General features: G+C 40.3%; 1 protein-coding gene across 1 annotated transcript in view; it reads left to right on the top strand.

The window, feature by feature from the left end:
* The window catches only part of ITGA1 (integrin subunit alpha 1), a 118,073-nt gene that overhangs the window by 30,926 nt on the left and 61,053 nt on the right, over positions 1-26,094 (top strand). The window contains exons 2-8 of the mRNA XM_070743361.1: positions 7,622-7,742; positions 9,005-9,117; positions 10,285-10,373; positions 12,319-12,430; positions 14,519-14,646; positions 21,471-21,619; positions 23,584-23,734. Coding sequence (XP_070599462.1) covers positions 7,622-7,742; positions 9,005-9,117; positions 10,285-10,373; positions 12,319-12,430; positions 14,519-14,646; positions 21,471-21,619; positions 23,584-23,734 — 863 coding nt within the window. The remainder of the gene's footprint in view (positions 1-7,621; positions 7,743-9,004; positions 9,118-10,284; positions 10,374-12,318; positions 12,431-14,518; positions 14,647-21,470; positions 21,620-23,583; positions 23,735-26,094) is intronic.

Here is a 26,094-nt window from a genome sequence, read left to right as displayed (position 1 = left end):
TGTCTTGTTTCTCACTTTTCAAATTTCCCCCCTCTCGACAGCTTTGTTGTGAGATGTTTTCTGTCCTTGACTTATAACTACATTTGAAACCAGAATTTCCATTGCTAAGCACGGTGATTTATTTAGTGGGTCACGTCCAATTTTATGAACTTCTTTGCCACACTTGTTAGGGAAATCCTTACAGTTAAGCGAATCATGCAGACACTATCCAGCTTCTTCCCAATGGTTTTGCTTGTCTGAAATCTGCTGAGAAGATTGTAAATGGTGATTACATGATTCCGGGACACTGTAACCCTCATAAATACATGCTGCTTGCCAAATACCTGAATCTTGATCACATGGTGGGATGCTTATTATAACTGTGAGGTTATAAGTCATTGTTTTTCAGTAATTTCAAATGGTTGTAAATCAACAAAGACCTGTGTTTAAAATAGGCCTATGACATCTGACTGTAAAAATTCAGAAGAGTGCTAGAGAGCATCAAATTTATTTATTTTATTTATTTATTGGATTTGTATGCCGCCGCTCTGCAGACTCGGGGCGGCTAACAACAGTAATAAAAAACAGAATGTAACAATCCAATACTAAACAACTAAGAAACCCCTTATTTTAAAACCAAACATACATACAACCATACCATGCGTAAATTGTAAGGCCTAGGGGAAAAGAATATCTCAGTTCCCCCATGCCCGATGGCAGAGGTGGGTTTTAAGAAGCTTACAAAAGGCAAGGAGGGTGGGGGCAATTCTAATCTCTGGAGGGAGTTGGTTCCAAAGAGCCGGGGCCGCCACAGAGAAGGCTCTTCCCCTGGGTCCCGCCAAATGACATTGTTTAGTTGACGGGATCCGGAGAAGGCCCACTCTGTGGGACCTAACTGTCGCTGGAATTCGTGCAGCAGAAGGCGGTCCCGGAGATAATCTGGTCCAGTACCATGAAGGGCTTTATAGGTCATAACCAACACTTTGAATTGTGACCAGAAACTGATCGGCAACCAATGCAGACTTTTTTTCTGTCTCTTTGCTGCCCACTAGCAATCATCTAGACCTGTGATGGAGAAACTATGGCACACGTGCCACAGGTGTCACACGGAGCCATATCTGCTGGCACATGAGCTGTTGCCCTAGTTCAGCTCCAGTGCGCATGTGCACAGCAGCCAGCCATGGGTTTTTGGCTCACGCCAAGGCTCTGCGAGGGCGTTTTCACCCTACTTGGGCTCCAAGAAAGCCTCTGGAGAGGCTAAAAATGAGCCTACCGGGCCCACCGGAAGTTAAGAAATAGGGGAGGAGAGTCATGCATGCATGGGCAAAGGGCATATAGACTTTTTTTGGCCATGCCCCACCTAAACATCTCTAAAATCCTGATGGCACCCCCTCCCCTGTGACATAATTCTTACTATTCAAAAAGTGAACTTCTACTCACGCAGAGGAAATATAAAAGGCCATTAACTTGGTTTAAACAAGGTTCCAATTGCCCCCATTAAAAATCAAATTGCCCTCCTGTGGGGCGTGGACCCCACATTGGGAACTACTAATCTAGACTTTTGCAATGCAGATTATGTAAGTACAGTGGTACCTCAAGATACGAACCCCTCGTCTTACGAACAACTCGTGATACGAACCCGGGGTTCAGAAAAATTTTGCCTCTTCTTACGAACTTTTTTCGAGTTACGAACCGGCGTTCGGAGACTGCTGGGAAGCCGCACGCCTGTTTTAAAAGGTGACAGCCGGGCGGCGGGGCTTCCCAGAAGCCTCCCGAATGCCGGTTCGGAATTCGAACAAAGTTCGTAAGAAGAGGCAAAATTTTTCTGAACCCCGGGTTCGGTTCGGGAGGTTGCTGGGGAGCCCCCCAGCCCGGCTGTCACCTTTTAAAACAGCCGCGCCGCTTCCCATCTGTCTCCTGAAGCCGAACGCCAAAGCTGAACTTCCACGTTCGGCTTCAGGGGACAGCTGGGAAGGGGCGCGGCTCTTTTAAAAGGTCGCAGCCGGCCTGGGGGGCTTCCCAGCACCCCCCCGAACCCGGGTTCGGGGTTCGGGGGGTGCTGGGAAGCCCCCCAGGCCAGCTGCGACCTTTTAAAAGCCGTGCCGCTTCCCATCTGTCTCCTGAAGCCGAACGCCAAAGCCGAACTTCCGCGTTCGGCTTCAGGAGACAGCTGGGAAGTGGCACGGCTCTTTTAAGTGGTCGCAGCCGGCCTGGGGGGCTTCCCAGCACCCCCCCGAACCCGGGTTTGGGGTTCGGGGGGTGCTGGGAAGCCCCCCAGGCCGGCTGCGACCTTTTAAAACAGCTGCGCCGCTTCCCAGCTGTCTCCCGAAGCCGAACGCCAAAGCCGAACTTCCGCGTTCGGCGTTCGGAGAGAGCTGGGAAGCCACACAGCTGTTTTAAAAGGTCGCAGCTGGCCTGGGGGGCTTCCCAGCACCCCCCCGAACCCCAAACCCGGGTTCGGGGGGTGCTGGGAAGCCCCCCAGGCCGGCTGTCACCTTTTAAAACAGCCGCGCGGCTTCCCAGCAGTCGCCGAAAGCCGTTTTTTTGCGGGTGTTTTTTTGGTTGCACGGATTAATTGACTTTACATTGTTTCCTATGGGAAACAATGTTTCATCTTACGAACCTTTCGTCTTACGAACCTCCTCCTTGCACCAATTAAGTTCGTATCATGAGGTATTACTGTATATATTTAAAAGGGGGTTTGAACTAATGCCGATCTTAGAAAATCCATGGGTATTGTAAACTCTAATCTGTTTGTATGGTACTGTGGATACAGTGATCCCCCGATCATTGCGAGGGTTCCGTTCCAGGACCCCCCGCAATGATCGGTTTTTCACGAAGTAGCGCTGCGGAGGTAAAAACACCACCTGCGCATGCGCAGATGGTGTTTTTACTTCCGCAGCGCTAGCGAGGAGCCGAAGATTGGGGTTCCTGGGAAGGGGACTCAGCTGGGAAGTGGCGCTGGGGTTTCCCCACCGCCCACGCAAACTCCTCGCTGCCGCTCGCCCGCCCTTCGCCCGCCCACGCCGTTCGCTCGTGCCGCTTCCCAGCTGAGTCCTGAAGCCAATTCACTTCAGGACTCAGCTGGGAAGCGGCGAGAATGAACGGCGTGGGGCGGGCGAAGGGTGGGCAGGCGCGCGGGCAGGCAGGCGGCGGACAAGCCGTTCGCTCGCGCCGTTCGCTCGCGCCGCTTCTCAGCTGAGTCCTGAAGTCAATTCGCTTCAGGACTCAGCTGGGAAGCGGCGAGAATGAACGGCGTGGGCGGGCGAAGGGCGGGCGAAGGGCAGGCAGGCGGCGGACAAGCCGTTTGCTCGCGCCGCTCGCTCGCGCCGCTTCCCAGCTGAGTCCTGAAGCCAATTCGCTTCAGGACTCAGCTGGGAAGCGGTGAGAATGAACGGCGTGGGCGGGCGAAGGGCGGGGCGAGCGGCAGCAGCGAGGAGTTTGCGTGGGCGGTGGGGAAACTCCTCGCTGATGCCCGTCGCTCGCCCTCCCGCCAGCAAGAGGGGGAAGACCTAGGGAAGCCCCCCAGCAGCTGATCTGCCTGGCGCCATCTACGCATGCGTGCCCATAGAAAAAAGGGCGTGCATGCGCAGATGGTGTTTTTACTTCCGGGTTGCCAAATCGCCATATAGCCATTTCGCAATGATCGGGATCGCAATACCCGGGGGATCACTGTATATCAAAATATCTGATCCTATTGGGAAGAGCAGAACAAAGCGGGCATCTCCATATTAATGTAGTGTTCCATTAAATAGCAATCATTCATGTATACAAGTTTTGGGTTATCCCTCCTGCTTGTAGTCGTAGTCTTCCTATTAAAATTTCTCTGCATACTTTCATAACAGCAAAGCCAAATAAGTGCTGCCGCTTTATCTTCTCTGACCATCCACAATTTTTCCTTTAAAGCTATTTTGTCTCGGTAGTATTTGCTATTTTCTCATGAGTCCAAAGAATACTAATTGAAAGCAGCAAGACATTTCTTCCTTTTTTCAAGCTCTGTTACTATAAAAGGCCCTGAACAATTTGATGGGCCACTCATAAAAGGCATGATGAATCTTAGCATCACTTAAACATCAACAACTCCTTACAATATTTTATGTTCCTGTGCACATAATCCACAAGAAATGTCTTTACTGCCAAAGACATTAAAATGCAAAAAAGATCACTGTGTTCTCTTTCCGGTGGACATAGGATTGAATACACTCAAGTGCCTCAGCAGGGCATTCTTAAGTGCCTGTGATTTAAAATTTAGTAGTGTAGCCAGTTTGAAGTTGTCACATTTACTAAGCTTCCCTATGTGGTGGTGCGGTTAGCTCTGGCCCAGTTCCTGCCCCAAGGACTGTGGATGTGCGGGAGACATCCACATGCTGCAGGCCTGTTTTGCTCCCAGTGGAATCTGATGATGAAGGCTCCTCTGACCAAGAAGACATGAGTGACAGGGAGGAGGAGAGTGTTGCAGACAGCTGAGAAGGAGATCAATTATCTAGCTCCTCCTTGGATTCGGAACAAGAGTTAATGATACAGCCACGCATGCGGAGAGCGATGCATAGGCAGCAACAACTGAGAGATTATTATCAAAGAAAATGAGGCCACCCGTGGTTGGGTGGGGCTGTGGTAATTAGTGAGGCTGCTATAAATAGCAGCCTGTGGGTTTGGCCATTGTGGAGGATTATCTGATCGTTGTGTTTCGTGCCTGCTTTGCTGACTTTGACCTTTGTGTGCTGATTTTTCCCCGCTTTGAAACTAAACCAGAGCAAAGTGTGTTTCACTTTGTGAAAGAAGAAGGACTGTGAATTGCCTCACAGCTGCAAGCTAAGTATCACAGAACTGATAAGAGACTTGTACAAATTACCAGTTTGTTTGGAGACGAGTGCTCTTTGCTATACAAAAAGAGGGCTTCGTTTATTTGCATATTCGGTAAAAAGAACATTGTTTTGAATTTTCAAATGTGTATGTGTCTGAAGATTTCGAGAAGATTCGACCAGAGAGCTTGACAGAACATGTGGTGACCTGAAAGAGGACATTCATAGAACCTAGAATGCCTTCTTAGTTCATTTGTGGTTAGAACTGAAATGTTCTAACTACAGATGCCTAGAATGCATTACCTGACTCTGTGGTTTCTTCCCCAAACTTAAAAAGCTTTAACCTTAGACCAGTGATGTGAACCTCTGGCACGGGTGCCACAGGTGGCACACAGAGCCATATCTGCTCGCATGCGAGCTGTTGCTCTAGCTCAGCTCCAACGTGCAGGTGTTTGCCAGCCAGCTGATTTTTGGCTTGTACAGAGGCTCTAGGAGGGTGACTTCCAGAGAGCCTCCGGGGGGATTGGGGAGGGTGTTTTTACTCCCCCCAGCTGCAGGGAAGCCTTGGAGCCAGGGGAGGGCGAAACACAAGCCTACTGGGCCCACCAATAGTTGGGAAACAGGCCGTTTCCAGCCTCCAGAGGGCCTCTGGGGGGGTGGAAAGCTGTTTTTGCCCTCCCCAGACATTGAATTATGGGTCTGGGCACTTGCGCATGCACAATAGCGCACGCCCATGCTCTTTCGGAACCTGAGGGGAAAAAGGTTCGCCATCACTGTCTTAGACTGTCTACAGTTGACCTCATCCCATACCTAAGAAGTCGGTAAGGGGCGTGCATAAGTGTACCATTGTGCCTACCACCCCTGTCTTACTGTCCTATCGTCCAAATTTACCTGTATATTTATATTTATATTTATACCAATACCTTCTATCTTGTACATATTTGTGACAAATAATTATAAATAAACAAATAAACAAATAAACAAACTTTCAGCACCAAGTAAAGCAATATCTGCTAGTGTACACTTTTTGTTTTGCCATTAAATATTCCGCATCATGGAACATTATGGATTTAAACATAGAGATGTTTTACTGTGAAAGTATGAAAACATTTTTTGAAAAATGTAAAATTTATTTTTGTTTATGTGCAGCAAATTGAAAACAGTTGTAGTCTTATTGTGAAGTTATTTCTAACAATGAAAATATCAGATAAAATATTACTTAAATAGCCAAGTAAGATGGATTTACAACCTTTTTCAAGGTGAGGTTGAAAAACCTCCTTTCGAGTAGCCTGCCAGAGGTTGTCCTGTGTGATTTCTGAACTTTGCTGTCACACATTTAATGTTCAATCCTGGTGTGTGGTCAGGTTTATTTGTCTTACATTAAAACAAAATGTGTTTGATAATAAATCAGACTAAATCATCTAGGAAAAAGAAAAATAAGACTATGAGTCACCAATACAACCAAGAATGTGATGTTCAGATAACAATCTCTATTGTCTTAGGTGAGAGGCTCCACTAAAGACAAAATGGTCTATCTTTTAGAAAACAGTGCTTTGAATTCTTTCCTCCATCGTTGAATAATGCAAGGATAGGGTCTGGTCAAGTTATTTGTCTTTCTGTTTCCTTCAGTCACAGTTGATGACAATATGACAACCTGACAAATTGTACTACAGCTGAGGAAAGATATGAATCCGGTTTTGGCCATAATCAAAACATAAACAACACGCTGTTTGATCATATCCTTGGTCCATCTAGTTCAGCTGTCTGTTTTCCCCAGTGGCCAACCAACTGGACAAGAAAGTTCAGTAATCTTCTAGCAGTAGCTGGCTTTCAGATCAAATCCCATATTCCATCTTCTATATTCCATCCCAATAAAAACTCCATCCATTACACAAAACTGAACAGATGCTGTTGTGGCAACAGAATATTTGATTCCAAAGAAGCTTTACTATTTAACAGTCCACTTAAGTAGCAAATTTAACACACAACAATCCAATTGGAAGCCTTCAATGTATTTGTTATCATATGCTGTCATCAGAGGTGGGTTCTGTAATATCTCTCAATATACGTTGGATCAAACTCAAGTTTATTGTTCTGACAGGAACAAGGTAGCCTAACACAGTCAATTAGCAAGTGTGTATTGAGAGCGCAATACAATGACAGTTCTCAGTATTTATACAAACTAGCCCCAGCAACAGGCAGCTTTTACCTTGCTACAATTTTAGGGCCAAAAGAGGCTAACCAATCAACATGCAATAAACAAATCTGTACTTTTGATTTTTACCCTGGTAACAGGGCAGATAACTGGGCAGCATATCTAACAGGTTCCTTCTAATTCAGACGGGTTCAACTGGTAACAAGCGGCTGGTGATGTCACAATGATGTCACAGAACTGGTTCTGTCAGTCTGAATCGGTCCATGGATGCCGCCATCTTTATTTTTTATTTTTTTATTTTTTAATATTTTTTATTTGGGGGTGGGGGGATTTTTTCTTCTGTGTATTCACAGAAGCTGAGTTTCTGGCACTGTGCATGCAATGCCATTGTTTTTAGCTTTGGGGCGGGGGATATTTCTGGAGGTTTTGGCACTGGGCATGAGACACAGCCATGAGGCAAGGGAGGAAGCAAACCAACAGCAAGATAGGTTAGAAACCACCACTGGCCATCATGTATCATGTATCTTCCAGATCACTGTTGGTGAGAATTTATTTCAATTTCAAATTTCTGAGGGTCTTTAGGCAACATGTAAACTTTGCCATTGGGTCCGGTTCAATCTTCTCCATTCTTAATATTTGTTTTATTTTTTATTTTTTTACAACCCCAACCCCCCCCCCCCCCCAGTTCTTCTGCATCTCTCTTGGTCATTCAATGTTGATGTGAAAGATACGATGACTTTTAGTGGTCCTGTGGAAGACATGTTTGGATACAGTGTGCAGCAATTTGAAAATGAAGAAGGAAAATGGTGAGTTTATTAATTAGTTAATTAATATCTCTCCTTTCCACCCATTCCCATACCTCTATAACAGGGGTGTTAAACTTGCAGCATCAAGTTGTCATTCATTCATTCATTCATTCATTCATTCATTCATTCATTCATTCATTCGCTTATTTATTTGATTGATTGATTGATTGATTGATTGATTGATTGATTGATTGGACTTCTATACCGCTCCACTCCGAGGACTGTTGGAAGGACATACTGTATGTCATGGGACATACCGCAATTTTCCCCCACCTTCACTAACCTGAAGTAGGCATGGCCAGCACGTGATGAATCCAGCCTACGGGCCGCGAGTTTGACACCCTGGCCTATAACCTAATGAGTTCTTAGTCATTTAGAATTTCATAGGTCATAACGAACGCCATGTGTTTTTAGACAAAGAATAACTAACTAGAGAAGCTGCTCTAACTTGCTACTTCTATCTGCTATTATGAACATATTTTTATCCCACCAGCTTTTTTGCATGCAACTTATATTAGACTGTTTTTTTTCAGTCGTTGTGGAAGAGAGTAGTGCTACCTGGCTTGAAGGATATAGCTATACACTCCTTCTCAAGAGATTATCCTTGGATCAGGCAATGTTGGGTAACTTATTTTTCCTAGTTTTCAATCGGTTTCCAGAGACGTTACTGAAAGGCTGGTAGGTGCTTCGCTTCAAAAAGCCCCTGCAAGAAATAGATTCTCTGGACCCTTTCCAACATGCACCTTTTTCCTCCCTAAAAGAAGCTGAAAATTTGGGTGTATCTTATACTCCGAATGTAGCTTTTTTCGAAGCTTTTTTTCAGCCCTAACTAGGTGCTAACAATCTTCCCAGCTCTTACCTTGCAGGTTCTTTCATTGTTACTCTCTGAGAAAAATGTTTTCCAAGCCCTAAGTCTTTGCAGGCTTTTTTTCATTGCTCTACTTCTTTCCAGCCCTAACCAGGGGCTAACGCTGTTCCCAGTTCTTATCGGCTTGCAAGCTCTTTTATTGTTACTCTCTCAGAATAAGGTTTTTTTAAGGCCCTAACCAGGGGATAAAATAATGTGCTGAAGCTGACCAGACTAAGGATGCTAGCCTGATGAATACCTGGTAGACAGATTTCCCCCCCTAATTTCTTCCCAAAAAACTAAGGTACGTTTTATACTCCAGTGCATCTTATACTCTGAAAAACACTGTGTTGACATTATTATTATTATTATTATTATTATTATTATTATTATTGTTATTATTATTATTCTACAGGGTTCTTATTGGTTCTCCTTTGGCTGGTCAGCCCCAAAAGAAAACAGGTGATGTCTATAAATGCCCTGTAGGACAGGGTAATGGTTTGCCATGTGTAAAGTTAAATCTGCCAGGTAAGAAAATCAATGGTAAGAAATTGCAAATTGACCTACCCTAACAAAATCAAGTTAGAAGCCGAAACATGTTTAAATAAAAGGCCAGATATCTTTCAGAAACCTGAGGGTAGAACAAGAAGCAATGGGTGGAAACTAAACAAGGAGAGAAGCAGCTTAGGAATAAGGGAAAATTTCCTGACAGAACAATTAATCCAACACTACGTTTTGCTTCAAGCACAACAGTTTTAAAGAAGATGTTGGATAAACATTTGTCTGAAGTGGTGTAGGGCTTTCTGCCTAAGCAGGGGGTTGGATAGAAGACCTCCAAGGTCCCTTCAAACTCTGCTGTTGTTGTTGTTGTTATATAACAAACATCATAATCAAAGCTCACTCATTAAACAGGTTAAATGATAAAAAGAAATTAAATTATCTCGGCAAAAAGGAGGGTGCTATAAGAAAATATTTTATATAAATGGTACACAAGTAATTGTCGGCTTACAACCACAATTAGAATTGTATTTCTGACCATACACACATGACAGACCATTTTTTACAACATTTCCATGGCAAATCTGCGTTCATAACTCCAAATTCATTCTTCTAGCAAAAAAAAAATAAAATGCCAAGAACAGACAAAAAACAGCAAATCATGATCAAATGTGGATGTGCAATGGGTATTTTAGCTATATTTGCTCCTTCTCAGAATCTTTTCCAAAGGTCCCGAAACTTCCTCCAATGTCAATTATATAGTTTTCACTAACAGAGGAACTAGTGTGAGTTCTATTACACTGCCGTTCCCATAACCTTTATTGCCCACTGAAATATTATGTGTAAAGCTGATAATTGACTGGTCCAACAGTGAAACTATACAGAAAATGAAAAGTTTATTTGTCCCTAATTTTCAATTTTAAATGGATGCATATCTTCTGCTGTCACCCTGTTGCTATTTTGACATTCTCTTTGAGGTTCAAGAAAACTATGTGAAGCATTATCCCAGACAGAGATTCTGGGATGGAAGCCAAGTATTTGACTTGTATTTCATAGTTTTAAACAAGAGGGGACAGGGAGAAAAAAGGAAAAGAAGCCAAAAAGATCCATGTTTTACATACAAAGTTGGCATTTTAAATAGGCCATTATATGGTTTAATATCTTGTTTGCATATATTTATTTTTAATCTATCTATAGCCAACACTTCAATTCCCCAAGTTACAGAAGTAAAGGAGAACATGACTCTTGGGTCAACCTTAGTAACGAATCCCAAAGGAGGGTTTTTGGTGAGTAAATATCTCTTGAGGAAAATTAAAAAAAACAATATGCATATTTACCATAACCAATACTATAATATTTACCACGAAAGCTTTCACATATAGAACAGGAGTGGGTTCTACTTACCTTCCCTGCTGGTTTGCATTGCATTGGAATTGTGCGTTTTTCATGCACAGAGTTGCTTTCAGGAAGTGGAGAAAAGAGGACCAGTTCGAGGGTGTGGCCAGCCAGCATCACTGCTAGTTGGCAAATGGTGGCAAATTCCCGCTAACAGGACAGCCGAACTGGGCCGAACTGGCAGCAACCCACCAGTGATATAGAAGATTTTATAGAAGGAATACAGAACTAGATATTTTTGGATTAAAATTCCTATCACTCTGGAATATTAAACATGTTGATTTGGTCTGAAGAGGTTGGATTCTAACTACTTTTGGGAAATTATACACAATAATGGAAAGCTACTTTCTATCCACATAAGGAAGGCAAAATCACAAAACTACATCTCGCTTATTTTGACCATGTCATGCAGGGGAATTCCCTGAAGAAAGCAATTATGTGTAGAAATTATGAGCAAAAGGAAACCACACCACCAAAGAACATACTGGCTGGACACCATCAAGGCTGATACCAGCCAGAGCATTGAACAACTCAAGGATATAGAAGATGTGCAGGATTAGAAGATGTTGAAAGACCTGGCTCATACAATCACCAAATGTTGAACTGAAATGAATAGATAATATCGTCAGGAGCCATGGTGGTGCAGTGGTTAGAGTGCTGTATTGCAGACTATGTCTGCTGCCTGACAGCTGCCTGCAATTTGGCAGTTCAAATCTTACCAGGCTCAAGGTTGACTCAGCCTTCCATCGTTCCAAGATGGATAAAATGAGAACCCAGATTGTTGGGGACAAAATGCTGACTCTGTAAAACCACTTAGAGAGGACTGTAAAAAGCACCATGAAGCAGTATATAAGCCTAAGTGCTATTGCTATCATCCATGTAAGACACTAGATGCAGCAATGATTCTACACATGGCACTAAGGAGAGCCAATTTCAGTCAGTGGTGCCATCTTTTTCCCATTCCTTCTAATACTTCTTATGGTATGCTTAGTGATGCTCTAAAGCAGTGTTTCTCTGCCTTGCAACATGAAGACATGTGGATTTCAACTCCCAAAATTACCAGCCAGCATGAACTTTGGGGGTTTGGAAAAGAAACCACAGAGCCTGGTAGTGCATTCCATGCATTGAAAACTCTATTACTGAAGTTGTATTTTCTGCAATCGAATTTGTAGCGGTTTACCATAAGTTTGTATCTATTATGTGCTCTTGTATTATTGTGGTTAAAGCTGAAGTATTCATTGTCAGGAAGGACATTGATTTGATTGATTCAGGAAGTAGATGATTTTTTGTACTGACTTAAGTCTGACCAAAGACAGTGAAGTTCTAAGTTGTCTAGATCCAACATTTCAAGTCTGGTGGCATAAGACATTCTGTTATGAGCAGAGGAGTGGAGGACACTTCTTATGAAATATCTCTCGACTGGTTAATGTCCAATATGTTATGTGGGTTCCAGACAGATGAGTTGTATTCAAGAATTGGTTTAGCAAAGTTTTTGTATGCCTTTGTTAGAAGGTCAATATTCCCACAGTAGAAGCTATGTAAGATTAGGTTAACAACTCTTAATGCTTTATGGCAATGCTGTTACAGTGAGCTCTGGCACTTAGATCATTTGAGATGAGTACTCCAAAGTCTTTGATAGAGTAGGTGTTGTCTACTAGATCGTATCTCCCTACCTTGTACTTTGTGTTCTGAACTTAAAAAAAACCTTAGGATTTCAGGAAGCATTTTTCCAACCATTAGAATTACTGGAAACTGAATATCAAAGTAGTTACTATAACTATACAATATGGTGAATTATTTAAACAGTAAAAATTATTATTTTTCTCTTTATCGTAGGCATGTGGACCTCTTTATGCTTATAAATGTGGACATTCCTATTACACAACAGGCATCTGTTCCAATGTTAGTTCCAATTTTGAGGTTTTAAATTCCTTTTCTCCATTGCGAGGTATGCATATAAAAATTGTTCTTGTATCTGTTGAACGTGGGTAGAGCTTGAAAAAATCTAATACGTACACAGTTATGTCAGAAACCTAAACTAATTCTCAAGGCAACTGGTATGACCAAGTTAGGTAAATATTATCTTAGTTTGTATATTACCTAAATGCTTATTGCTTCTGGAATTTATTTTTAACATAAACAGGTTCCTAGCATTAGTCACAAGTGAAAATAATCTCCAGGACATCATTGAAAGCTAAATGCCTCTTTAATTCAAAAAGACAAAATACAGGGGGTGGACAAAAAACTGGAAACCCTTGACTTTTTGGCATCATAATGTTTAAACATGTTCAAATCAATCAAAACTTGACATATTTTAATGTTTTTTTAATTCTGTTGTTTGATATGTTTTTTTAAACTACCTTTTTTTTTTACAGCAATTTAAGGAAATTGGTTATAGCCTTCTAGAAATGGCAGACGTCTCAGTCTTTCAAAGAGGCCAAATTGTTGGTACTCAAATGGCAGGTGCTAGTGTAACAGAAAGTGCCCGAATGTTTGGCGTTTCAAGAGGTAATGTCTCAAAAGTAATGACTACTTTTGAAAGAGAAGGGAAAACGTCCTCAACCAAGCACAGGTCTGGTCGAAAGTTGAAGTTGTCTGAGAGAGACCGTCGGACTCTAAAGCAAATTGTTAGAGCGGATCGCAAGACCACAGCTCCTAAAATCACTGCAGAACTCAATAGACACGTACAGAACCCAATTTCCACAAAAACTGTTCAAAGGGAGCTTCACAAATCTGGATTCCAAATCTGGATTTTCAAGGTGTTTCTATTTTTTTGTCCACCCCGTGTACTTGTCCTTGTATTGGTTTGTGAGACATAAAGCTTTGTGCTTATTCCCAGAAGCAGAAAGGAAATAGTTTAATCATATTAAAACATTATTCTCAAAACCACTTTATGAAGCCTTTTTTGGAAGATATGATTGCTACTCTACCATGTTCTTTCTTCTTCCTTTATTTAAGTTGCTCCTTTGTTGAAGACAATTAAAATAAATGCTCTTTAGTTTTGCTCTTCTATTCAAGGCCACTGCAGTTGTTCCTTTTTTTATATAGACAAGTGATGCTATACAGTACAACCAATCAGTAATGTAACTAAAGAGCCTGCAAACTATTCATGTAATTAGACTTCAAGAGTCCTAAATATTGCATATCTATTATTTTTTTTAAGATGATCACTATAATGTGTGGCAAGTTGCACGAAGAACTTATTTCTGTAATTATGCATTCTAAAATGGCTAGCAGTGGTCACAAAACACATATCAAAGAGACATTTGAAGTACAATATGTCTTAAGTAGAATGTCTGTTCTGCAATCTGAAATAAAACTGTATACATTTTAGAATCACATTAAACATAGTTATGAATAACTTAAGCTATATGCCATTTCAGATCACCAGTGCAGGACTTCTCAAGATGCTAAAAGCATCTGAGAACTTCCAGATTGGATCAATAGCTTGATCTCCTGCACTGATGAGTTAGCACCATCCAGTTACAACAGGCTCCAGAATCATAGAACCATTATATCAGATCAAGCAGTGAGTCCAACATTTGCTCAAAATAGGCTGAGTCCCAGGTTGGGTAGAGAAAGAGAATGAGTGGTCCAAAATAGGCCAATTAATTCTATGATACCATGGAAGATGAACCTCCATTTCCGTTCATCGAACAGAACTTCATTATGCACATTATCCAGAGGCACTGATTCACATTAAAGCAACTCAAAATCTTCATCCTTCATCTTCTGCTTGGCTGTGTTTCGTTCTGTAGGTTGTCCAATGAATAAACGATATTAATTTAATTTAATTTAATTTAATTTAATTTAATTGACTTACATGCCACCCAATCCCATGGCACTTTAGATAAATAGATATTAGTGCAATGGAATGCAGAAACGCAAAGCACTTCATCTTTCCTATAATTAGTATCTGAGATACATTATATCTGTTTTGGCTCACTTAAAAGTAATTTATTTTGAAATTAAAGGAACAGCAAGAAAAATCACTGTATGCTTTGAACATTTCCTTATTTTATGTTTCCTGTTGTAGAATGCAAGTCCCAACTGGATATTGTCTTTGTTCTTGATGGATCTAACAGCATTTTTGAATGGAAAGATGTTACCAATTTTTTGAAACGAATACTGCAAAATATGAGTATAGGACCCCACGATACACAGGTACACTAAGGCAATATTTGATTTGATACGATCTGTAGCATAGCTATATAATCAAGGATAGCTACGTTACTTTTCTAATTTACCAATCCTGGACAGTGGTTCTACATCAGAGGAGAAATCTTTTATAGTTTCTTACACAGGTCAGTTAATGCATAGATATGAAAGTAAAGGGTTAAGAGTACCATATCACCTAGAAATAACTGTATTACAAATAATCATCTTGTCAGAGATTGAGTAAAATGTTGATCTGAGACATCAACAGAAGAAGGAGTCACTTTGCATAACCTCTTCATGCATTGTGCAAAAGTAAGAAACATTTATCGTTCAAATAAAGAAGATGTGAACCCTATTGCAAATGAACAAAGTCCCTCTTTGATGGAGATAGGCAGTTTAGAAATAGAAAAAATTCTAATACAATTCTAATAAATTATTATTATTATTATTATTATTATTATAATTATTATAAAAGGAAGGGGAGGGGAGGAGAAGGAGTGAAGGAGGAAGGAAGGAAGGAAGGAAGGAGGGAGGGAGGAAAAAAGGAAGGAAGAGAAAGAAAGAGAGAGAGAGAGACAAAGAAAGAAAGAAGGAAAGAAAGAAAGAAAGAAAGAAAGAAAGAAAGAAAGAAAGAAAGAATGAATTTGGATACCAAAGACACATGCATAAAACACAGTCATGGCAATGAAAGTACCATGTGTTAAATGCTATGGTTTTGGGGGAAATCATATTGTTATCTACAAGCATAGAGAGAAACTCCTCCTTACGCTTATTTCATTGCTTTATCTATGGCCTGTGCAAACCTATAAAATGTTACAGTAGTCCCTCACCTATCGCTGGTGTTACGTTCCAGACCTGGCCGCGATAGGTGAAATCCGCGATGGGGAATTTATCGACTGATAGTACTTATTTAAGTATTTATATTGTAATTGTTTGGTAAGTTTTCATTGTTTTAAGTGTTTATAAACCCTTCCCACACAGTATTTATTTTAGATACAGTATTTAAATACAGTATTTACAATTTTAGATTTTTTTTTTTAAACCTGCCGATCGAGTTCGGCGGGCTGTTTAAATCTGCTGATCGACTTCCTCAGAAACCCGCGATGAAGTGAAGCCACAGTAGGTGAAGCGCGGTATAGCGAGGGACTACTGTAAATCATATTTGAAGTAATATAGGCCATTACCTCCCTCCATAATGTTTTCCCCTACTGCCCAATGTAGCTTCCAGACCTGCTGTTCCCTGAAAGTTTTCTTTCACGGTATGTATCAGAAGCAATTCTGCTACTGTAAGCATCCAAGGCAAATTACAGCCGCTCCAAGTCATCGGAGAGGGGCGGCATACAAATCTAATTAATAATAATAATAATAATAATAATAATAATAATAATAATAATAATATGATCCACTGGAACTTGTGCCGGAACTACCATTTACCAGTGGCAAAGAACTGGTGGGATCATAAGCCCGAAAAAGTGGTCAAAAATGAGCAAGCAAAACTACTGGGGGACTTCCGACTTCAGACTGACTGAATTCTGAAGCATAACACACCAGACATCCTGATTGTGGAGAAAAAGAAAGTATGGATCATTGACATCACAATCCCAGGGGACAGCAGAATTGAGGAGAAGCAGCTAGAGAAATTAGTGAAATACGAAGATCTAAAAATCGAGCTGCAACAACTCTGGCATAAGCCAGTGAAAGTGGTCCCAGTGGTACTTGGCATGCTGGGTGCAGTGCCAAAGGATCTCAGCGGATATTTGAAAACCATCAGAATTGACAAAATCTCCATCTGTCAATTGCAAAAGGCCACTTTACTGGGATCGGCAAACATAATTCGCCACTACATCACGCAGTCCTAGATGCTTGGAAAGCGCCCAACTGGTGATGAAATACGAAATCTGGCATAGTGATCTCATTTTCTGTGTTGTTGACATAAGAATAAGAATAAGAATAAGAATAAGAATAAGAATAAGAATGCAAGGCAAATCACATTTTTCCAGGTGGTGTCACCTGCTGAGACACTTTAATAGTTTCAAGAGACTTTTCAAATTCCCAACCCATGAGCCAGGGGTCCCCAAACTTGGCAACTTTAAGATTTGTGGACTTCAACTCCCAGCATAGCTGCCTGGAGAAATCTGGGAGTTGATGTCCACAAGTCTTAAAGTTGCCAAGTTTGAAGTCCTCTGCCATGGACTGATAGGCAATTTGCTTGGTAGGTGCTCTTTGTACGCTTCCCATTCTTCTTCTGACAGTTGCACTTTGTACTATAAAACTGGATGGAGACAATGGCACAATGATAATGTGCTTCTGCCTGTAGCTGCCTGCAGTAGGAGTTGGGTGATTAAGAATTATGTGTGGTAAAAGCAGAAGAGAGAAAATCAAGAATGAGTAGGCAATCACTAAACATACTGTACTGTACGTCCGATATTTAAGACAAAGACAGAAAATGGATAGTTTAACGGAAAAAATAAAAAATATAGATGAACAAGAGTATACTAATTGTTGGGGTAGGTTTCACGATTGGATGAAAAAAAGGGGGGGGAAGCAAAATTAGAGTTAATGAATGTTAGATAATTTGGAGAGTAAATGTCAGGGGATTGGTCACAAAAGGAAAACAAAGAAAAAGATATACCAGAATAAGATATTTGCTAAGACTTGATGTATATATAAATACAATCAGTGTAATAGGAAATAAGCACTGTTAGAATTGTATTACAGGCACCTCACAATTTTTCCAACTTTTATTTTAATGTGGATTTTTTGTGTGTTTTGTTGTTTGTATTTTGTGTAGTAAATAGTTTATTTTTAATTTAAAAAAAAAGAATAAGTGGGCGATAAAAAGCATATCATCCTTTGGGATAAAATAAGTCCATTGAGATAACTTGATCATAAATACAGAGTGGATTAGGGCTAAGACATAAAAGAACTATATTAACTGAGAGGAAGAGGAAGACCAAGAAAATCTATAAGATCTTAGAAACAGAGAGGTGAGAAGTTTAAAAAACAAAAAACAATGAATCAGCATTAGGATGTACTAAAAGCAAGGATGGATTGCAAGAATAAAAATATATAGTGAATCAGGGAGTTGTAAACTAGATGTACATATTTCCTTTTGTTTTCTCCTGTCTCATAGCTTTTTTTCCTTGTACAAAGGTATTTTTACATAATATGGCTTACCTTGAAAGAAATAGCATGATGGGAATATAGAGTATGTGTATATGGAAGGTAGGACATAGAGAAAAAATGTAGTTAAAGAATACTTGAAAGATTGTACTGAAATATCTTGAAGCTAGGATTCGTATAGAATGACAAAAAAACATTTATATGGTTACCCATAATTGTGTCTTGATGTCCAGCCATAAAAAAACTTTTAAATAAGTAAGTAACATACATCAATTTATATAGAGAGAATGCATGTAAGAACTGAACTCCACTTTAAAGTTAGTATATACGAGAGCAATAAACTATTTGTAGAAAAGCATCAGAGATAAACTAACTGAACTATTGAAAAGAAACAACTAAAGTACAAACAGCTGTATGCCAACAAATGCGAAACAACACCATAGGACACAGATTGAAAAAATGATGTTTATTAACATACTGTCAAAATATTACACTCATTCCTTACATAAACAAAGGTTTGCTTAAGATCTTACAAAGAAGAATAAAGCCATAGATGGTCAGAAAAATGTCAAATGAGGAGGAAGGTTTCAAAAAAGGAACAGGAATAAATGATCAGATAGCTAATACAAAATGTTATTGGAGAGAGCATTTAAGGTTATAAGAGACCAGATCACACTAGAACTTCTCATTATTATTTTGAAGAATTTTTACAATGAACAAAGTAAGGACAAAACTAAGAGAAACAGAATAAACAGACAAGGATACACAGCGTTCCCATATCTGCTTAGCTTTTACAATGAATGTATTCAATAATGGCACTTTCAGAATACATAAACGTATCATCAGAAATTTGAAGAACATTCTTCTTTTACTCATTTTTGTAAAATGCATATTCTGTTTTACTCAATACTGAAACTTTGTAAGTCATTCCTATATAATGTTTATAAGCGGTTTGCAAAAAAATGAAAAATGAACAACCAAGCTATAATAAAGTACAGGCTGGAATGGTAGAAAATAGACTGATAGAATTTCACTAATACAGTACTCACATCCCATATTATATATAGAACAACCTCCTTCCCAACTTAGGAAAAATACTTTAATAGTTTACATATAAGCATCTCAGTTTCCAAAAGCTTTGGTGTATCAAGTTAAGTTGTATCAAAGACAGCGAGTAAACAAAGATGTTTGTACTAAAAGGAATGAGCTATAAAACCGACCGAGAAGCACATCTGAAAACTGAAAGCTAGAATGTAAACTGATCCAGCTATAAAATAATATGTCTACATAGATTGTATTTAATGTTCAGTCTTTTAATAATATGACAGTTTTAATAATGGAAGAATAAGAGGTAAATATAACAAGTCAGAGGATATTAGCTCTCAATGGCTGGACTAGCAGCATATAAAGAGCCGGGGTGGCACAGCAGGTAGAGTGCTATATTGCAGGCCACTGAAGCTGACTGTAGATCTGTAGGTTAGTGGTTCAAATTTAATTACCGGCTCAAGGTTGACTCAGTCTTCCAAGGTGGGAGAAGCTATGAATGGGCAGAATTCCCAAGAGGAAGGGGGCCCAAGCTCCTAGCCCTTCATGGCACTGGACCAGAATATCTCCAAGACTGCCTGCTGCCGCACGAATCCCAGCGACCGATTAGGTCCCACAGAGTGGGCCTTCTCTGGGTCCCGTCAACTAAACAATGTCGGTTGGCGGGCCCCAGGGGAAGAGCCTTCTCTGTGGCGGCCCCGACCCTCTGCAACCAGCTCCCCCCGGAGATTAGAACTGCCCCTACTCTCCTTGCCTTTCATAAGCTCCTTAAGACCCACCTGTGTCGTCAGGCATGGGGAAACTGAGACATCTCCCCCGGGCATATACAATTTATGAATGGTATGTGTGTATGTATGTGTGTTTAGAAAATTGGGTTTTTAAAATGTTTTTAGTAGAAATTTAGATTTGTTGTAAAAAAATTTTTTTCACTTTGTTGTGAGCCGCCCCGAGTCTGTGGAGAGGGGTGGCATACAAATCTAAATAAATAAATAAAAAAATAAAAAAAATAAATAGGCCCAGGAGTGTCTGCAGCTCAGAGATCATCTGGACAAAACCAGAGTTCGTGCCAATGAGTACAGAAGGGCCCGGCCTCACTATTTACAAGTAATAAACCAAGGCATGCTGGTTTTGAGGCCTAGCCAGAGAGAAATAGCCTGAGGGTCTCACAGCCTACTCCAAGACCACACGGTAGACTTAATGGCATCAAGCCACTCGCAAGTGCCGGAATTACTGGGTGCTAAGGGCTGTCGTGCCAAGAAAAAATGCTCCATGGATTGTGGGGGCAATATGCTGGCTCTGTTAATAAGTGCTATTGCTAACATGTTGTAAGCCACCCTGAGTCTAAGGAGAAGGGCGGCATCAAAATTGAATAAATAAATAAATATTCAAAATATCAGTGCAGATATTTAAAATATACCAGTGGAACACTGCTTAGTTCACATTTATACCAGAACTTTTCATAAAATTAAGCAAAATGAAGAAAAGAGTATTTGAAAAATACACTATTATTTTGTTACATATCATCTGTCTTTTATAAAATAAATTGATTAACAGTTATAGGAATCCCACTATAGTGGTGATGTCTATAGACAGAAGTACTCAAAAATCAAACTGACTACCAATTTTTATTATTACTACAAAGTAGTAGAACAGCTCAATATGCAACAGATCGTGTGCAAGCTGCAGGTCAATCAGAAGTGAAATAAAAAGCCAACAAATTTCCAGAATATAACTTTGATTATTTTGATTTCCATCATTTTCAAGGAGAACACCAGGAATCACTTTGAAGTTCCAAATGAATTTATGGAAATTGCAGGAACTGTAGAATGAAATCAAACACATTGTTAAAGTTGAGTGTGGAAAGAGACTGTCAAAACTAAGAAATGGAAGAAAGAACTGTGTCATTAATATGTTGGAAGGCTATAGGAATTGAAAGATATTTGCAGAGTAGAAGAATCAGTAGAAGATCCAATAAAGCTATGCAGCAAATCAGTAGACTAGCCAATATATTGAAGGTATCTACATATTGATGTCAAAGAAAGGCGATTTAACAAATTATGCAGTCTATTGTATGTAGTTTCACACATTAACAAAATAATCATCCAATGCAGATTAGAGTCCTACATAGAAATGGTAGATGTTTCATCTGCCTTAGAAAAAAACAAGCAAGATACATTATTGCTAATGCCATTAGATAATTGAGAAAGTCATCAAAATGCGCTTCATTGATTTTGGAAAGACCTTCAGTTGAATTGATTGATTTTAGCTGTGAAATATTTTGAAGAACATGAGAATTTCAGAAGTTCTTATAGGTTTATAGGTTTTGTGTTCCCAGAAATCAGTACAAAAATAACAAGATACAGGTGGCCATAGAACATGGTGAAAAATGGCTCCAAGTCTGCCAAAAAGTGAGAAGATTGTATATGATCTATTTAGATGTTCCAGGTGGCAAGAAGAGTCAAGTTTGTATAACTGAACTCTGTCCAACAACCTAATGCTTATTCTTAGTAAACCACATTTCTAGTTTACCCTTTAAAACAAAAAAAGCACTCATTTTGTGGGTGGTCTTCTGTCTATAACTGAAAGGTTAATTCTTCAATTTCCGCCTTGAGAGTGATGGCATCATTGTGAAAATTTCCTCAGCAGATGATTTTGTATTCCAGGTTGGGATCGTTCAATATGGTGAAAATGTAACCCACGAATTTTATCTCAATTCATATTCAACCACCGAAGAAGTGCTTGTAGCAGCAGGCAAAATTAAACAGAGAGAAGGATTTGAGACCATGACAGCTCTTGGCATTGAGACAGCAAGGTAGGTGCCTTACAGCCTTATAAACTATCAACCTATATAAAGAACTATAGAGAAGACTCCTGCGAGTCCCTTGGACGGCAAACAGTGAAGGACTGCTACCTGAATGGGTAGGAGCTCCGTTCCGGTCACGATTTTGAGAATGCATGTGCAGCTATGCACTCCCGATACATGCACACTCACCCCCAAATGAGATTTTACTTCTGTGCATGCACAGAAAGCGAAATCTCATGTGAAGACGCTTGTGTAAGTGAGATTTTGATGATTTCAGTGATTTTTTTGCTTCTGTGCATGCGCGGAAGCAAAAATAACGGCAAAAATTGCCGAAATCTCGATTGCGTGAGCATCTTCCCATGAGATTTTACTTGCAGCGCATATACAGAAGTGAAATCTCATGCTGACGGACAAGGTGTGCTCCTGTCGGGAGCGCCCCCTCCCCACAACGGCATCAGAGGGCACACCGGTAGCTGAAGATGGCAGGACTTCCCTGACTGCAAGGTGAACAAACTGGTCAGTCCTAGAGGAGATCAACCCTGACTGCTCTTTAGAAGGTCAGATCGTGAAGATAAAACTCAAATACAGTGGTACCTCTACCTAAGAATGCCTCTACTTAAGAACTTTTTTAGATAAGAACCGGGTGTTCAAGATTTTTTGGCCTCTTCTTAAGAACCATTTTCTACTTAAGAACCCAAGTCTGGGAAAATTTCCCAGGAAATTTGAGAGCGTCACAAAGGCCTGGCCAGCTTCCTGCCATTCCCCCTGGGTTTCTCTCTCTGGCGCACTGTATGGGAGGCAGCCTCGCGCCGGGTGTATGGGAGGCGCATGCTCCTCCTTGCCGCCTCAGAGACCCTCTTTTTTTTTTTAAGCCTTAAAGTTTTGTATTTTTTTGATTCTCCTCACCTTACCTTCTTCCTTTGGCAGCGACTGTCTCTTCCTCCTCTTCTTCCAACTCCTCCTCCCACCCAAATTCCGAGCTTTTATTTCTTTCCTAATGGGTTTGCACGCATTATTTGCTTTTACATTGATTCCTATGGGAAAAATTGCTTCTAGTTACAAATTTTTCTACTTAAGAACCTGGTCACGGAACGAATTAAGTTCTTAAGTAGAGGTACCACTTTACTTTGGCCAACAAATGAGAAGGCAGTACTCCCTGAAAGAGAGCCTAATTCTGGGAACAATTGAGGGCAAATGAAGGGCATGACAGAGAATGAGGTAGCTGGATGAAGTCACTGAAGAAGTTGGTGTGAGTTTAAATGGACTCCAGAGGATGGTAGAGAACAGGAAGGTCTGGAGGAACATTGCCCATGGGGTCACGATGGGTCGGACATGACTTCGCAACTAACAAAATCTTCCACAGGCTTGCCCATTTAAGAATAGAAAGGGAGCCCTGAAAATTCAAAACAAAGGCCTATAGCAGTGATGGCAAACCTTTTTTGGTTCATCTGCCAAAAGGGTGTGTCTGTGCGCGCTAGCACGCGTGTACGTGCCAACACCCATTTCCTTCCCTCATGCATGCACACAACCCCTCTGTGCTGCCCTTTCGCACAACCCTCACCCCCATGCATGTACACAGGCCTCACTGAAGCCTGGGACTGGGAAAAACAGCCAAATGGGGGGGGGGGGAGTTTGGAAAAAAGGACTTCCGGTTTGCCCATTGGGCCGTTTTCGCACTCTGGGGCTTTAGGAATCTAACCTCAAGCCTCCAGAGGACAGAAAGGCCTTCCCAAGGCTGAAAATCAGTTTGACAGTGTGCTTCTGCATGCTGAAGCTGGCATAAGGCAAGACCTCACATGCCATCCAATTTGGCTCCATGTGCTACCTGTGGCACGCGTGCCATAGGTTCACCATCACTGGTCTATAGAGTCATTCACTATGCCATTTTTAAAATTTTTCCTACTGATGTTGATATTTATGTTTTGTCCTTGACTACAGACTGCAGATTTACAGGTTTTCACCTCTCTTTCTAGAAATGAAGCATTTACACAAAATCGTGGGGCCCGCCAAGGGGTACAAAAAGTTATGGTAGTTGTGACTGATGGAGAATCTCATGACAATTACCGATTACAAAAAGTGATTGATGATTGTGAAAAAGACAATATACAGAGATTTTCTATTGCTGTAAGTGATGTTTGGTAGAAAAATTGCACTTTATATCCAGAAATGATTCTTCCCCTTTCTTTTAATTTGTCTTGAAGAAAGATTATTTTTTTGATAACTTAGAACTCTTTCAATATTAGCTATATGCTAATTTTTATTCATTACTCATTGGGTCCATGTTTCTCTGTAAAGTACATGTTGATTCTATTTTTAATGTTAATGGTGTGTTCTTCCATTTTTCTTTGACTGCTAAGGATAAACAATTGAAAATTGTTGCCGCAAGATCATCCAGATCATTGTTTCACAGAAGTATTTTTAATTAGATGTACCATATATCCCACTTTTTCTATAGTAGCTCAAGATACATATACAGTGGTACCTCTACTTACTAAATTAATTCATTCTGTGACCAGGTTCTTAAGTAGAAAAGTTTGTAAGAAGATGTAATTTTTCCCATAGGAATCAAGGTAAAAGCAAATAATGCGTGCGATTGGGGAAACCACAGGGAGGGTGGAGGCCCTGTTTCCTCCAAGGAGATTCCTAGAGAGGCCCCACGGAGGCTTCTCCCCACCTTTTCCAGCCCTGTTTCCTTCCAGGAGATTCCTAGAGAGGCCTCACAGAGGCTTCTCCCCACCTTTTCTGGCCCTGTTTCCTCCCAGGATATTTCTAGAGAGGCCCCATGGAGGCTTTTCCTGTTGCAGTTTTGGAGGCTTGGGTTTGTAAGTGGAAAATGGTTCTTGAGAAGAGGCAAAAAAATCTTGAACACCCGGTTCTTATCTAGAAAAGTTCGTAAGTAGGTAGGTCATTTGTAGGTAGAGGTACCACTGTATGTATGTATCTTGAATATATAGTGGACATTCTCCTATTTCCCAATTAACAGCAATTCTTTAATATAAGCCGGACTAAGAGAAAGCAACTTGTCCATAGTCATGTTATGTGTTTCCATGGGTCTGGGTAAATTAGAATCTCAATCTTTCCAGTCTAAAAATTTAATACTTACTTTGGGGAGAATTTTGAGTCTTATAACTTAACACAAAGATTGCAGGTTAGGGAAGGTCATCCTAGATTGTTCTTATGGTGGGAAAGATATTCATACATGCTTGGTCCATACAATGGTGGGCTCCTATGGTCCTAGGGTACAGTCAGGTACGCAGTACTGGTAGCAAAATTTTGGTTGGGTAAACAGTACCAGAAGTTGTTGGCATGTCTTGGTAGGCTATGAGACATTTGACATCACCAAGCAGAGAATTTTAACAGAGCGTGGATGTGTGATAAAGCCAAGACACAGACTTAGTTAAGTAAGTATTATTTACATATAAACAAAACATAGAAACAATCCAGAATAAGCACGAAGCAAATACAGGATAATAAGCACTGAGCAATTACAAAGCAAATAGCACTGAGCAAATAGCACTGAGCAATTACAAGATTAGAGCACAAAGCAAAATACAATATAGATAATAAGCACGAAGCTAATACAAGAAGATAATAAGCACTGAGTTTATACAAGAAGATACGCACACGAAGCGTAAACACAATTTCCCCTCTCTCAGGCAAAGTGAAAAGGAAATGACTGAGCAGAATAATGAGCTTTTATAGCTTCAATGAGGAAGTGATGAAACAGCCTTGAATATTAACTCTTCAAGTACAAGTTAACTCTTTAAGTGCACATTAACCCTTTAAGTACAAGTTTGGTACAAGTGTACAATATGCAGTTTACAATGGCTATTATTATTATTATTATTATTATTATTATTATTATTATTATTATTATTATTATTATTATTATTATTAGAAACATAGAAACATAGAAGACTGACGGCAGAAAAAGACCCCATGGTCCATCTAGTCTGCCCTTTTACTATTTCCTGTATTTTATCTTACAATGGATATATGTTTATCCCAGGCATGTTTAAATTCGGTTACTGTGGATTTACCAACCACGTCTGCTGGAAGTTTGTTCCAAGGATCTACTACTCTTTCAGTAAAATAATACTTTCTCATGTTGCCTTTGATCTTTCCCCCAACTAACTTCAGATTGTGTCCCCTTGTTCTTGTGTTCAGTTTCCTGTTAAAAACACTTCCCTCCTGAACCCTATTTAACCCTTTAACATATTTAAATGTTTCGATCATGTCCCCCCTATTCCTTCTGTCTTCCAGACTATACAGATTGAGTTCATTAAGTCTTTCCTGATACGTTTTATACTTCAGACCTTCCACCATTCTTGTAGCCCGTCTTTGGACCCGTTCAATTTTGTCAATATCTTTTTGTAGGTGAGGTCTCCAGAACTGAACACAGTACTCCAAATGTGGTCTCACCAGCGCTCTATATAAGGGGATCACAATCTCCCTCTTCCTGCTTGTTATACCTCTAGCTATGC

The sequence above is a fragment of the Erythrolamprus reginae genome, chromosome 2 (assembly GCF_031021105.1).
Source record: "Erythrolamprus reginae isolate rEryReg1 chromosome 2, rEryReg1.hap1, whole genome shotgun sequence".
NCBI lineage: Eukaryota > Metazoa > Chordata > Lepidosauria > Squamata > Dipsadidae > Erythrolamprus > Erythrolamprus reginae.
The sequence above is the reverse complement of the archived record's forward strand: the minus strand, read 5'-3'. Positions and strand labels throughout refer to the sequence as shown.